Source organism: Merops nubicus, unplaced genomic scaffold (assembly GCF_000691845.1).
Source record: "Merops nubicus isolate BGI_N331 unplaced genomic scaffold, ASM69184v1 scaffold12056, whole genome shotgun sequence".
NCBI classification, from domain to species: Eukaryota; Metazoa; Chordata; class Aves; order Coraciiformes; family Meropidae; genus Merops; species Merops nubicus.
This window is the reverse complement of record NW_008616966.1, coordinates 1-13,755: the sequence shown is the minus strand read 5'-3', so window position 1 is coordinate 13,755 and position 13,755 is coordinate 1. Positions and strand designations below refer to the sequence as shown.

At 40.5% G+C, this 13,755-nt stretch overlaps 1 protein-coding gene across 1 annotated transcript in view; it reads right to left on the bottom strand.

Moving 5' to 3' along the window:
- MYO5A (myosin VA (heavy chain 12, myoxin)) overlaps window positions 1-10,268 on the bottom strand; it is a gene marked incomplete at its 5' end in the record, with an annotated part of 35,494 nt that extends 25,226 nt beyond the window's left edge. Inside the window, 8 exons of the mRNA XM_008942992.1 lie at window positions 343-591; window positions 1,117-1,356; window positions 4,882-5,038; window positions 5,967-6,178; window positions 7,160-7,268; window positions 7,370-7,456; window positions 8,129-8,226; window positions 10,107-10,268. Of these exons, the coding sequence (XP_008941240.1) occupies window positions 343-591; window positions 1,117-1,356; window positions 4,882-5,038; window positions 5,967-6,178; window positions 7,160-7,268; window positions 7,370-7,456; window positions 8,129-8,226; window positions 10,107-10,268 (1,314 nt within the window). The remainder of the gene's footprint in view (window positions 1-342; window positions 592-1,116; window positions 1,357-4,881; window positions 5,039-5,966; window positions 6,179-7,159; window positions 7,269-7,369; window positions 7,457-8,128; window positions 8,227-10,106) is intronic.
- Window positions 10,269-13,755: the final 3,487 nt, after the last annotated feature.

The window sequence follows — 13,755 nt, the reverse complement described above, 5'->3', positions numbered from 1 at the left end:
TTCCTGCTGTCTATGTGATTACACTCTCTAGGTACATAAAAATATTTCTTTTTATGGATGCATTAACTCTGAGTAACTGAGGAAGCTTGAGTATTTGGATTTGCAAATACTTTCAGTAGCAAAATCTGCATATTTACACACGATATATAGGTTCTGTACATTGTTCTATCATAGGTGTAGTTATTTAGATATCAAATCTATCTAGGATTGCACAGGTGTAACATCGCTTAAAAGTACTGCAAAAGTATAAGTCCCAAAACTGAAGCAGTTAAGCCTGAGCAAAACCCAACTTGACACCAGGCCCCTGTACATCATCTCATGCATCTGAAGCGCCATACTTGCCTGTTCAGTTTCATGTTTGTATTTGTCTGCCCGTTCCTCAATGGTCTTCTTCTCAGACCGAGTTTGGTGCAGTTCCTTGCGGAGCTTGGCAATCTCCTCCTGAAGGCTGATGACACGGTTGGTGGCGTTCTTGGCCTCCTCCTCACTCATCCGAAGCCTTTCCACATCACTCCGCAGCTTCTTGGTCTCTGTACTGTGCGTGATCTCCAGGTTGCTCAGCTTCTCCAGCAGAGACTTGTATTCTTTGTTCTTTGCGAAACACAACACAGACACAGCAGCTCTTGGAGAATTTCTGGTTTAATGGAGCCTTCTAGTTACTGACAGAATATACCCAGACTCGGAAGCCAAAGAGCAGCTTCCTCATTTCAAAAATGTTTTGGTCTGTTTTTGCAGAGTTGCTTAACAAGGTAACAGAACAGTCCAGCCTCTAAACCTGCACATTTACATCCCAAACTAAAATCGGACAGGGAACCCACATACATCAAACACGATCAGTCACCTCCTCCTTAAACAAAGCAACTGACCTGCTTCAAATGCAATACTAACCTTAAAGCAGCAAATGTTTTCTCTCAGTGCTGCTGAGACACATAAACAGATGCTTTACTGTTCTGGTTCTACTGTGGGCTCTCTCTTCTGTCAATGTATTTCAGCACAAAAGAGAACTGATACTTTACAATGAAAATTCTGTACATTTTCCTGTGAATGCCCACAGTGCTACTGAGAGAGGTAATACAAGATTTCTAAATATTTTCCCTGAGGCCAGCAAGCTTTTACCTGCTCATCAATTTTTCGCTGCAGCTGCATGATCTTGTTCTCCAAGCCAATGTGAAGCTTCTTATAGCGTTCTACAGACCGAGCCTCTATCTTCAGTTTCTTTAGCTCCCTCTTGGCCATCATGCGCCGGAAACAGCATTGCAAGTAAACAACTGCCTTCAAGGTCCTTTGGTAGTGCACTCGAGCCAGCCAGCCTCTTACATGTTTCTGAATAATAATAGACTTGTGCTCCCGAAGCATCTACAGTTAAGAAAAAAACACCACAAGGGGTATTAGAGTTACCAACTACACCTGCTCAGTTAAACAGACTCCATAATGAGACGTGTAAAGGTGATGCACACATAGAGACACCTTAGCCTGAAAAGCAAAACTTCATGTGAAGAGTAGCAAGAAATTAATAAGGAATTAATTTAAACAAAAAAAAGAAGATGAAAAGAAGACAGGAATAAGGAAGATGACAGGAAATAAAGTGAAAAAGAACCAGAAAAAAAAAAACAAACAACAAAAAAAACCCAGAAAGAAAGGAAGAAGTGGAGACACATAGAAGAACCAGTCATTCCTTTGTGCTGACGTCAGATCCAGGCTAATTACAAAAATATATAGTACCTGTTGGCAAGATGACAAATACAATCCTTTTTTTTTTTTTACTTCATACTTTATTTTGAAACATCTTTGAATCATTGACATGCAGCCTAGGAGCCATCAATACAGAGTTCAAAATTACCACACTTGATATGCAATGCAGCTAGTATACACTAGAACCCAGAATAAGTTGTAGCAGCTGTTAAAAACAGCAGCTGGAGTCTAGCTGATGAAACTGCAACTTCCAGTCAGTTCTCTTTTTTTTTTTTTTTTTTCTTTTTTTTTTTCCCCCCCACTTCCTCCTCTTTTGACATATCTTGGACTGGCCAGCATGGAAAATCTCCATTTATTCTTATCAAAAATTTCAAGAACCAGTCAAGAATGGAAGCAACCTTCATCAGTGTGTTGGCCAGAACCTTCCACCAGGAAGAGTCTACTACTTGGTTTTGGATCCTTCACCCACTGATTCAATCAGAGATCTGCCAGGTCTGGAGCGTCTGAATTCCAGCAGACCACAGTTGTGCTCGGAGCTGCCCAAACCTACAGGGCTTCAAGGACTCTGAGAACTTTGGAGTTCACTTAATAAAGCCTCTGCAAGCTAAGCAGTTTATTCTAAATAGCAAAATAATTTAGATTTTATGTTACTTCTTGGATTTGATAGTTTAAAGAACATATGCAGTTCACATTCTTACACTGATTTACCGCAAAGGTGGTAAGACAAACTAGCAGGGTAACAACAATTTTATTTTCTTTTATACTTCTTAGCAAGTTAACTGAAATGTGTTAAAAGAGTTACATTTCCAGATCCATGACTTTAAAAGTTTCACTGGCAAAGTGGCAAGACTATAAGATACACAAACGTACTCCCTTACCACTCATTTCTGAAGAAAAACTGAGAGAGACTTGAAATACCAGCACTCGTTCAATAGCACACTGAGGCCAGGAAATAACTCTCTCAAAAGTACAGCAAGGTCAAAAGCCAAAGTCCTTCTTGCTGCATGTCATTCCTGCCTCCTGCTTCCTTCTTACACATTTCCTGGAATAGTCCTTCAGATTACCTATGGGTGCCTGAACAGCTCACATACAACTAGCTTTCAACAACATTTTGAGCTCAAATTTGAAAACAAGTCTCATAAAATACCTCCATCATGTAGGTATGGTCCTCATCTGCCAGTGAATTCTCACACCCATACAATCCAGTGAGGAAACAGGCTACTCCAACGTATGTACGGTGAGAGAGTTGGAAAAGTTACTTAATTTACCAGGTATTTCCCAGGAAAGCTTATGTAAAAGCTATGGAAGAACTAAACTCCTTGTTAAACAGAGAAGCACATCGCAATGTCTCAGGCAGAAACATTCCCTGGGATGTGTGAAATAGGTGATTCAACCATTCTAAATTCCCTGTAAGAGTCACATGACTGCAACACGTGCCCTCTCTTCTAACAACAACAACAGGCACCTTTCACAATCCTAAGGAACAACACACGTACCGTATATTCCTTACAGAGTCACGGCTCAGCCCAAGCGTGCTGTCACAGGGCAACCTTTTGGTTTCACTCACTTGCAATCACCGAGACCTTCAGAACAACCATGTTTACTTTCCCGTGACACTCAGAGCCTGTGCTTCTCTCTCTGGTCATCTCCACACATCAGCTTTAATAAAATTCCACCTTAGGAGGACAACACATACGCAGATGCACTTGGCAGAACTTCCTGTTTAACAATTCACTGCTCGAGGGGGACACCCTCTGACAGGCAAGTCTGACCACCCTTTACAGGGACCCCTCCAGAAATCTGCCACAGAATATGACAGGTTTATAAACTCTGTGCTAGAGGACAGTTGGGGTGTGTATTGCTTGCACAGCTAACTTCAGGCATATAGAATCATCTCCCATTTTCCTAAGGATGGCTTTCAGTGCACATATTGCTGTGACCTCTGCCTCAGTCACATCTGTCAGACCACCATTAAAAATATCCTGTATGATCTCTTAACATAAAATATGCTTTGTAATAATGAAAATGCTAATCATTCCAATAAAAAGGCAGGTAGATACCCGCACAAAAGAACTGCCAATTCAAGCAACGGGATCTTGCTACTTAGAAATTCTTATCAGAGATTACTCACTTTCAAACTTTCTGGCTAACATATGTTAGAACACTAATTTAGACACATTCACGTGTGACTGTGTAGGTAACTTTAATACAAATTAAAAACATAAAGAAACTTTAAATATATAGGAGAAACACGTGGAACATAAGCGTTAGTTAGCTTCTGGTTATATTGCCTTCAACTTCTACCTGTTTGGGAAAACAGGAGCACTCTTCCAGGTAACTTCATTGACTTATAGGCTGACTTTCAAGCCTAATTCATGCAGATAAAAATGCCATGAAATATGCTAACATTTTGTAGCTTGAATCATTTGAACCACAATTAAATTTCCAGACATGTAATGACTGAAAAGCAAATTCTAACTTCTCAATTGAAATTTTATTTTTTATCAAGCATAATCAGGAAAATATTATCAACATCACTAGGACAGGATTATAGCAATTTCTTTCCAAAACAAACCCAACATCAATACACTGGAAAAAACAAACCAAAAAAAATCATCCCATGGTTAAGTTTTAATCTATTTTTGTGGTTATGTCTTTGCTGACATTAATCTCCTTCAATATATTCTATTAGCCATTTCAGAATCATTGAAACCAGAGATGGAATAGGAATAGTAGTGCATCGCAAATGTATAATGATGTGTGTGTGTGTATACATCAATATGTATATTGATATGTGTATTGATGTGCGTGGTACCGATTTAGACTCATGGAGGTACATTCACACAAGGCCATTTTCAGTATTTATTAAGTGCCTTGACATTCTGTATAACAAATGAGAAAGCAAAAAATGCTGTAAATCCTCCTGTTATATTCTCTACTGACTGCACTGAAAGTCTAGGAACATGTGAATATCTCTAAAATGACAAGTTCATTGACTGTAGTATCAGATCTTTCTAATTTCCAGGTGCTGTCCTTCAGTCCACACTGTGATATATTGTTAGTGCACTATGCCTAACAGCACACGCACAAACATTTCAGACTCCCAAGGGAACGCCGCAGAGTAGCTTCATCCTGGAGGTACGTGGAAATAAATCTAGAGTGAAATAGTAAAGTATTATGATTTCTTACCATTTGGTACTTGTTCCTGGCCACATAACCTCTTAAGAGAGCCTGAAGAGCAATAGTAGCAGCTCGCATGCATTGGTATCTTTTGCGGACCACGTACATGCGCTGGAACTTCTGGATAGTGATGGCAGCCCGTGTTCTCCGCAGGAACTTGGCATAGCTAAGCAGAAAAAGATTACAAACAATACCCGTTATGATTTTCCAGTGATTGAATATTACTTTTTTTCATCCCGTAACTTTAACCTCTTTCTCAAGAGCTATATTTTCTGTTTCAGTTTCTTCCTAATGTTATCAGTGATCCAGTGTATTTACTTGCTATTCCACTGTAAGGCAGTACAACAGAATAGCAAATTAACATACACCTTGCAAGGCTTTATGGGGAGATGTTTTCACTTTGTCTGAGAACTGTGCTATAGAACTGACAAGATAAACTCAGCTTAATTTTCACCGCCTTTTCTCCAGCTTTAAAACTATTTCCACTATGGACCTTCTAGGTCTTCTCTCCTAACCTCAACCTGTAGAAAAAGTTTGCTCGTTCTTGGCCCTCTCTGCAAGAGAATTACAAACCATCCTGACATAAGCCTCTCTCTCTGAAGGTTGATTCTTGCAGTCTTCATAACCACCTTACCTTTGAATGATAACACCTTTATCTTTGGCCCATCCATGGCCATCCCTCAGAATTCAATCCAAACAAGTGACTCTGATGTATCTCTCTTCACAGCTGCACCCTGGATGAGGAATGATTTCTCCAGCAGGAGAAAGCACATGGAAACTGGACAATAAGGACTCAGGCAAAAGGCCTGCTTTACCTCACCCACAAGATATCTCTTAGTACTACCCATACTCTGCTCCCACAGGTGACATAGTGTTCTAAGCATCATACAGTCAGGGTGCTACTGTCCCCCTCAGGAAGCTCAAAACCAGGTAGTACAGACATGCTCATTATATTCAATTCCCTTCACTTCTCTGGAAAATCATGTCCTGTCAGCCAGTATAGGAAGGAGGGAACAACTGTATCACATTTAAATGTCCCGCTTAAAGGGACCCGAATTGAGGCTAGTGTGGGTTTTCCCATGAGCACTGCTTACCATCGTGCTTGGTAGCCTCTGACATGTCTCTGAATGGTGATGGCAGCCTTCCTCATACGCACGTACTTCTTCCGCATCAGCCAGCCTCGGATCGTCTTCTGGATGCGGATACAGGCGGCTCTCAACTTATCTGCCCTTATTTTTTCCAGATAGGCTACTTGACCAGCCCGGAAAAATATTTTTGTCTTACCAAACTGGTACTTATCCTTGTCCTATTTTCAGAGGTAAAAAGAGGATAAGTTACAGCATTAAATGTTAGTGGATAAAAAAAAAAAAAAAAAAAAAAAGACATGAAGGGCTAAATGAAATTACAGTCAGTAAAGAGGCAAAATTATTGCGTAATATTTCATGTAAACCTGGACTTAAATTCAGTAGTGGATGAAAGTATTTTCCCTGTATGATTCCGTTAACAAATTAATACAGAAAGGCCACAAGCATGGCCTAAGGGAGTAACATGAGATTTTTGCTCAGACAAGAATGCCACAAAGATTATAATAGAGATAGAAGGCCACAGGAGGTGACAAAGGGGCCCAAAGGAGGAAAGCAACACAGGCAACATACATGTACAATTTCCTGCTTCAACTGTAGATGACCCCTCTGAAAAGTCCACCTTCAACCGTCTGACACAATATAAACAAACCAGCTGGGGCTTCAAAAACGTACGTATTGTTTACTGCATCAGGACTAAGCCAGAACAAAGCATCTCGCTGCTGCTCAAACATCTGAAATTTCAGAACTAAACCAGAAAGAGAATAATATTCTATGTCTATAGGGTGTAGTACTCCTTGGGGGGAAAAACTGAGAATATATAAAGGTATACTGGAAAAATTAATTTTGTTAATTGTTTGATGTTAAGTTAAAAGGAACAGCAGTCAGAGAGCTAAGCTTAGGAAACACTTAACACTACACATTAACGCTATAAATGCAGTATATAACTAAATAAAACTATACCTTACTTAAGGTGTGGTTAACGCATCCTGCTGTTAAGCAAGGCAAGGCTCACCCTCAACCCACCCGCTCTTACAATCATTGTCTTCCTTTCCTGTGATACACTGGGAAGTTTTACAGATCCTTTGCTAATACTGGGGGCTTAGTACTTTGTAGAAGTAGTAAAGAAGTGTGTCTATAAGGGAGTAAGGGAGACTATCTTTACTCCTTCAGATTCCAAATGCTTTCAGCACTAAGTCTAGTACCAGAATCAGCTTCTCCAGGACATTTTTACACGTCTGCTTTCGGTCACTAAGGACATCTCTCTGCTTCATCAGAACACGGTAACGGCTGAAGAACTCTTGGTATGTCCACCTGTTACAAAAAAACAGGGACACTGTCAGTCCCCAAAACTGACTAATTATCTTAAAAAGAAGAACTGCAGCTGAAAGCCATCTAAAAAGCAGCAAACACACCTGGAGGGGAAGCCAGCTGCACTGATTCGGATGGTCTCCAGGACACCACAAGCTCTCAGCTGCTGCACTGCGCGCTTCTCATCGAATCTACATAGGAATAGAAAGAGCCTGTGGGCACGGGACTAGTTTTGTGTTACATGGGACCTCTGGCCGTGTGCTCACCCAGGACAGGAGTGGCACAGTGAGAGAGCAGGGGTGGGGTGTGACAGGTGGTTAACAAGTCCAGCTAGTGCTTCTGCAGCTCAGTGATAAGAGAGGACAGCCTGACTAGGGAACTGCCCAAGCCCGGTGGCTGCAAGCTGCTTTGCTGGCCTGCCCAATAGTCATGGGAGCCTTTGTGTGCCTGGATTTTAAGCAGACTTGGAGAAATGCTCTACACAAGTTCATATACAAAACAAAAAATGGTAAGGAATAAGACACAGGAATCTGCAAAAGCAAATTGCAGCAAGCATTGAATAAACTTAGAGAAAACTGCCAGCCACATTTAAAAGAACTAGCAATGAAAAGACTGACTTTTTTTTTTCCCCATGTGTCACCATAAATAATAATAAAAAAATAAACAGGAAGTATTTCTCCCTTTATTCATTCCAAACCACTTTCTGCTGTAGGTACACAGGCACAGAACAAGTCCACAACAGGAGAAAAAGGACACATTGCTTTGCTCCTGAGTGAGCAAGATCAGCAGAAGCTGGGTCCCTCGAGGCCTGGGCAATGCCCTCCCATGCCCAGGCTACACGAACCCCACAGGAACCAGCTTACGTGAACGGAAACTTGAAGTCATTCGGCTTAATACAGCGCACGTAGTGCGGCGTTGTGGCATTCAGGGTTTCCATCAGCAGATGAAGAGAGTTCCGAAACTTTTTAAGAGAATGAGAAAAATATCAGGGAATAAACTCAATAAGATCAGTCATGTTTGAGGTAACCTCAGGAAGCAGGCCTGAGGATATTCGCTTATTTCTAATCATACTTTTGATAGTAAATACCATCTTGTTTACCACTTTTGGGAGAATTACATTACAATGAGAATTCTAAATCCTAGGCTTTACAGGAGTAAAGCTCCCTTATCAGCATGTGATAAATTACAAAAACGTGGTAGATACTGAGTTATTTTCAGCTTCTGTCTCATCTACCCTAATCTTTGTCTATTCCATCTCTTTATGACTAAATCTCACGGCATATTACTAACTACCCATTTAATTTTAAATAAATTTTAAATTATACTTAAAGTCAACAGAGTGTTGTTAAAAAAAAAAGCACTTATCAATTTTTTCAGCTCCACTGACCTGTGTCAGATCTACCGAAGAGAACTTTGGAAATCCAATATCCAAGAGTTCTAGGAGCCTTACGTTTAAAGAAATATCAGGACCACAAATACCTAACATACCACAGTATATTCTTCTAACCACAGAAAACAGTAATAGATAAACCTAATATGATAAAAATATTTTTTTTATTACCTTTGTTTAAAATTTATAAATTCATATAAATGGTTGATTGATAGGAGTAGTATGAGATTATCCCTAACACTTCAACTCATAGTTTCAGCCTGACAACAAAACTGTTAGGCCCCTACCAGCCTCAGGATACCGTCTGTTTGCAAATCAGAAGTGATGTTCAAATTAAAAAGATAACTAGGTAGGGGTTCTTTTGCATGAATTGCAGAAGATTGGAACTTGCAGCCTGTACCACAAACATATGCCAAGCAGATTTGCATTAGGCACAGTAGCATGAATTCTTATTCCCACCTATAGTTTGACAGAGCTTGCTTGGGGAAGATTATAGAGAAATTACAAATATCCAGATCCAACATCCTGTGAATTCCTTCATTCTCAGCAGTGTGATGAGCTCATGATGCTGCTCGGACACTGTGCTAACATCTTTGTTAGGGGCTTGGCAACTATACAAGGCAGCAGACAAAGCTCAGGCATTTTTGGTGATTTTATCAGAACTCTGGGTACACAAGAGATGTGGCTGGTTCATCTTCAAGAATTGGCAGGGGACCCTGACACAAAGAACTTACACTCCCTGACAACTAATTTATATTCCACTCTGTCGTACGGTAACATAAAAAAGAGTTATCCACACACACCTCCTGGAAGCCCCAGGCAAAATAAGAATGCCACTACTCACTAGCAAAGTGGTACAGGCTAGCAAGTAGATAAAAAGTGAGTTCTAAACTGTCAAAATCTTTCCCTTGGCTCCTGTGTACAGTCTGAGGGACAATCTCACACACAAAGCACTGACTGCAGACACAACCACCTTGAGAAAAAACCTGTTCAATCTGTTAGGTGGAAAGTAACAAAGAAGGAGTGAGTTCTCCAAACATACTATCTGCAGACTTTTAATTTAATTCTGGCACATACCTGTGGCTATTTTATGTTTAGCCCATTGCTAACTGGAACCAAGTTTTCTGGGGACTGAACCCCCACTTCTGATTTGAGTCAGGCAATGTGGCATATGACCAGAAAGACCCAGTATAAGATTTTAAAAGCTTCTCAGCATCCAGCATACTAAATCTATTTTGAAAAACATGAGTTTCGGTTTGGGGACCACAAGAACTGAGCTCCCTGAAATTGTGTCCCAAAATTTATCAGTAATTAGGGTGCATTTGCTCCAAAGTCATAGTCAGCTGCACTTGCCTCAAAATCACAAGGGATCCTGAGAAGCACCAGCACACACTGGGACAGAGGGAGGTAGAAGGAAACATTATTTAATAGAGCTATGCCTTCAAACTCACCTGATGTCCCACAGTTTTCTTATGCTCCTTGCTGGCCTGACCTGGCCTGGCCTTGGCTGGTTTTACAGCCGTTCGAGACAAAGGCACGCGCCCTGAAGGGGTTGCTGATGTGGGACTGAGGACCTTCTCCTCATCCTTGAATAACTCTGGTAGCAGCTTAAACTGGTACAACAACAGAACAAAATACAGAGGGTAAGAATCCGGCAGTGGTGGCACCTGTTTGTGCTTAAGGTAGTTAGAATCCAGGCTCGGTTTTTGTCAGCACTAGGTTTTTGTTGAACTCCGCATGGGGAAAAATGCAGAAAAACATTCAAGCTAGTAGTATAGTAAGTGGGCCATGATTTAATGCTGAAAATGTTGTGGGTTTGATCAGTGAATCTCCTTCTGAAGATAAAATTCTGATTTTCTTTTTTTTTCACAGAGCCAGCAATAACTTCCATATGAAATTGTTAGATACTGACAGCAGCTTCCTAAGTACCAGCTGCAATTATATATGGCTGCTTTGATCTAAGAAGGAAACAACAGGGTCCTCTCATATTCTGGTGGTGCATCAGGCTCCTTTGTGGCTGAGAAATATCTAGGACACTGAATAAGCCAGCAGGCAACAAAGCATACTCCTGCTTTATCACTCTAAATTGAAAGGATCAGCCTAGAAGAGGAACCATAAACTAAAAAAAAAATAAAATTAATTACCCAAATTTATCTGACTGAAGATCTACTCTCAGGCCAGTGGGAGTGGAGGAAAAACCTGAAATGTCTTTCCAAATATCACAAAGGGCTTCCAGTTTCCTTTCTCCAAAGTCTACAAAATACACCCATATATAATAGCTGCTTTGAAGTAATTTATAACTAAAAATAACATGACCAGGTCTTTCTACTGACAATGATGAATTCATATGCATTGTAAGAGTAAAAAAATCTGAACTTCTCTACCTGTCAATGAATAATCTTTTATCTAGCATCTGTGCATTTTCTCCCAAGAGACAGGAGCATTCAATTTGCAGTACTAGAAAGTGCTTGGGCTAAGTACAACCTAAAAAATAAAAAAATTGGTTTTGCCTTATAGAACTTGGTGACCATGCACGATATCCAGTGAAACATGCTACACAACAAAATGGTACTTGTGCTCTGTGGTTGTGCCAGATGTGCTAGCAGAAGGCCTCAAATGTTCCTCAGTAGCACCTTAGCACAAGACTACAGCTTAATATGACTACTACAAATGTACTAACATATCCTAGATTCCCGAACTAAAAAAGGTCTATTACAGCTTAGCTTTATCTCACCTGAGTTTGCTGGATTAAGAGTACAATCACCTTAGATTACCGCTGCAGCTGGTGGAAGAATGACATTTCCAGAGGGTGATTCAGCTCATCTCCTTCCACTGACTCAACAAAGAGTTCAGGATGATGGGGCCACCACCACCTCATTCAGTCAGCTGCCCACAGTCAGATGGAATGAGTTGGTATGCACAGGTATCTGAGCTACAGAGCCAAGTCTTTTCATCCTGTGCAGAAACTTATCTGAATGCCATCAGCTTTGTCTGAAACTCCTGACGCTCTCACACACCAGGAGTGAAGGTAGGAAGGGGATGCTCAATGTCTGGATTGCAGATGGATGAGCTTTTCTAAGCTATCAAGTACCCAAGTCTCATTCCCTTTTTCCAACCCTGGGAAAATATGCCTGTAAAAATGGGCAAGTGCATTTCAAAGCACTATTTTCATAGACACTGCCTCATTTACTGCATGCAGAAGAAAGGAGCAATGTATGGCCTTCTGCAGAGGTCAACAACAGGAGAGCATTGCTGAGATGATCCACACTGTGGGGGCATTCATGTTTTCATCTGGTTTGGGGTTTTAGTATCTTACCAATTTTCTTTGTTTCTCAGAGCACTAGAAGTCTTCAAAGAGAGGGAAAGCACTGATCAAAGGGCAGATAATTCATGTGGTAGAAAACAAGCAAGCAAGCATTTTTTCCCTGTAATTTTTTCAGATGACTTAACAGACATGCTGCTAACAATATTGCAGATCATTCCTTTCAATACAGAGCCACAACAGAAGATTTTAACAACATGCCAGTCGCACGCATAAAAGCTGAGGACTGTAGTATTGCTTTCATGATACATGCATGGCAACTGAACTAGTTCAAAGAGATCCAGTGGGTGGATTTACAGAGAAGGCCAAAATAAATAGCTAAACACTACAGTGCCTGCCAAGAGCAGTGTGTGTCATGCATTTTGGAGAGCAAAGAAGCATATGAGCTGTATGTGAGAGTGGGCATGGGCAGGATGACAGATGATGCATTCAGTCAGTTTAGAATTACCTTCTGTTGAATGTGCACAGCAAACCCAGAAAACAGTGACAACAAAAAAAAAGTCAGAATCAGAAATGCAAACCCTACTACAGTTACTAACAAAGAGGGCCTGCTGGAAAATAAAAATGAAACATTCTTCTTTTGAAAATCTGTTTTCTTAACAGTGAATTTTATTTTTTTTTTAAACACTGGTAAAATTCACCATTGGGGAAAACCATGCTGTTTCTTAGTATTTAGACTGAATTGACTCAGCTTATTGAGCCTGTCTGAGGTGTTGTGAAGCTCTTATGGCAGTTATCCCCATCATCCCGTACTCACCAGCCTGCATCCCATGGAGCACCCCTGCACCTCCTCCTTGCAGAGCCAGAGCTCACAGCTGGCTGGTCCCTGCCAGCTCCCCCAGGGTGCCACCTGCCTCCCCCCAACACAGCAACTGACTTCCCTCAAACCACTTCAACATTTCTTTTGGTAGGAAGTCTGCTGTGTTTTTTCAGTATACTACATTTTAATCATTTAGCTTCATGTATCTGCTCAGAATAGAAACAGAAAAATGTCATTTTTCCTGATAGAATAGCATGATTTTAAATAGCCTGCCCTTGATACCCAGCTTCCTGGGCCATCCAAGCTAGAAAATTCCCAATAGACATCACAGTGCAATGTCAAGTTAATTGCCTTTACATTTCAGAAAAGCACAACTAATATTTTTGCCATGAAAAAAGCAGACTATGCCACTGAAGGCATCTTCTATAGTATTCCTTCCTGCAGTATTTTTCAATTCAGATGTTATCTTTCTTTCACAGATATCAAGAATTCAGTCTGTGAATTCTGGTTCATGTTCTTAGGGTCTATACATTTCATTCCTCTCTCATTTTACTTTTGGTGGACAACTTGTCTCTCCCTCACAAATTTTCTGCTCAATTATTAGCCCATAAACAAGGAGCTTTTGTTTTCACTTTACAAAATTAGGGGCTTAACTGTTAAGTCTTCTTATACCACTATAGTATATCAGAAGTCCTTGATGCCTTGACAGAAAATATAATAAAGTTTTGCGAAAAGTGAAAAACAACAAAAACCAGAAAAGGTGAAATCAGTGGCTAAATACAGACTGATGGAGTAAAATTAGGCTACAATACTTTCTAAATTCATACAGATAACCAAGTAACACACGAATTACATTCAATTTCAGCTGATCTGGTACTAAGGGTGTCATGGGTTAAGGCTGGGCTGGCCACTAAACAAATGACAGATGGTCTCTATTAACCCCTCTCCCCTCTCAGAAGGGGAAGACGGAGAGAATAAGGGACACAGAGACTTATGAGTTGGAGGAAAAAAAAAAAAA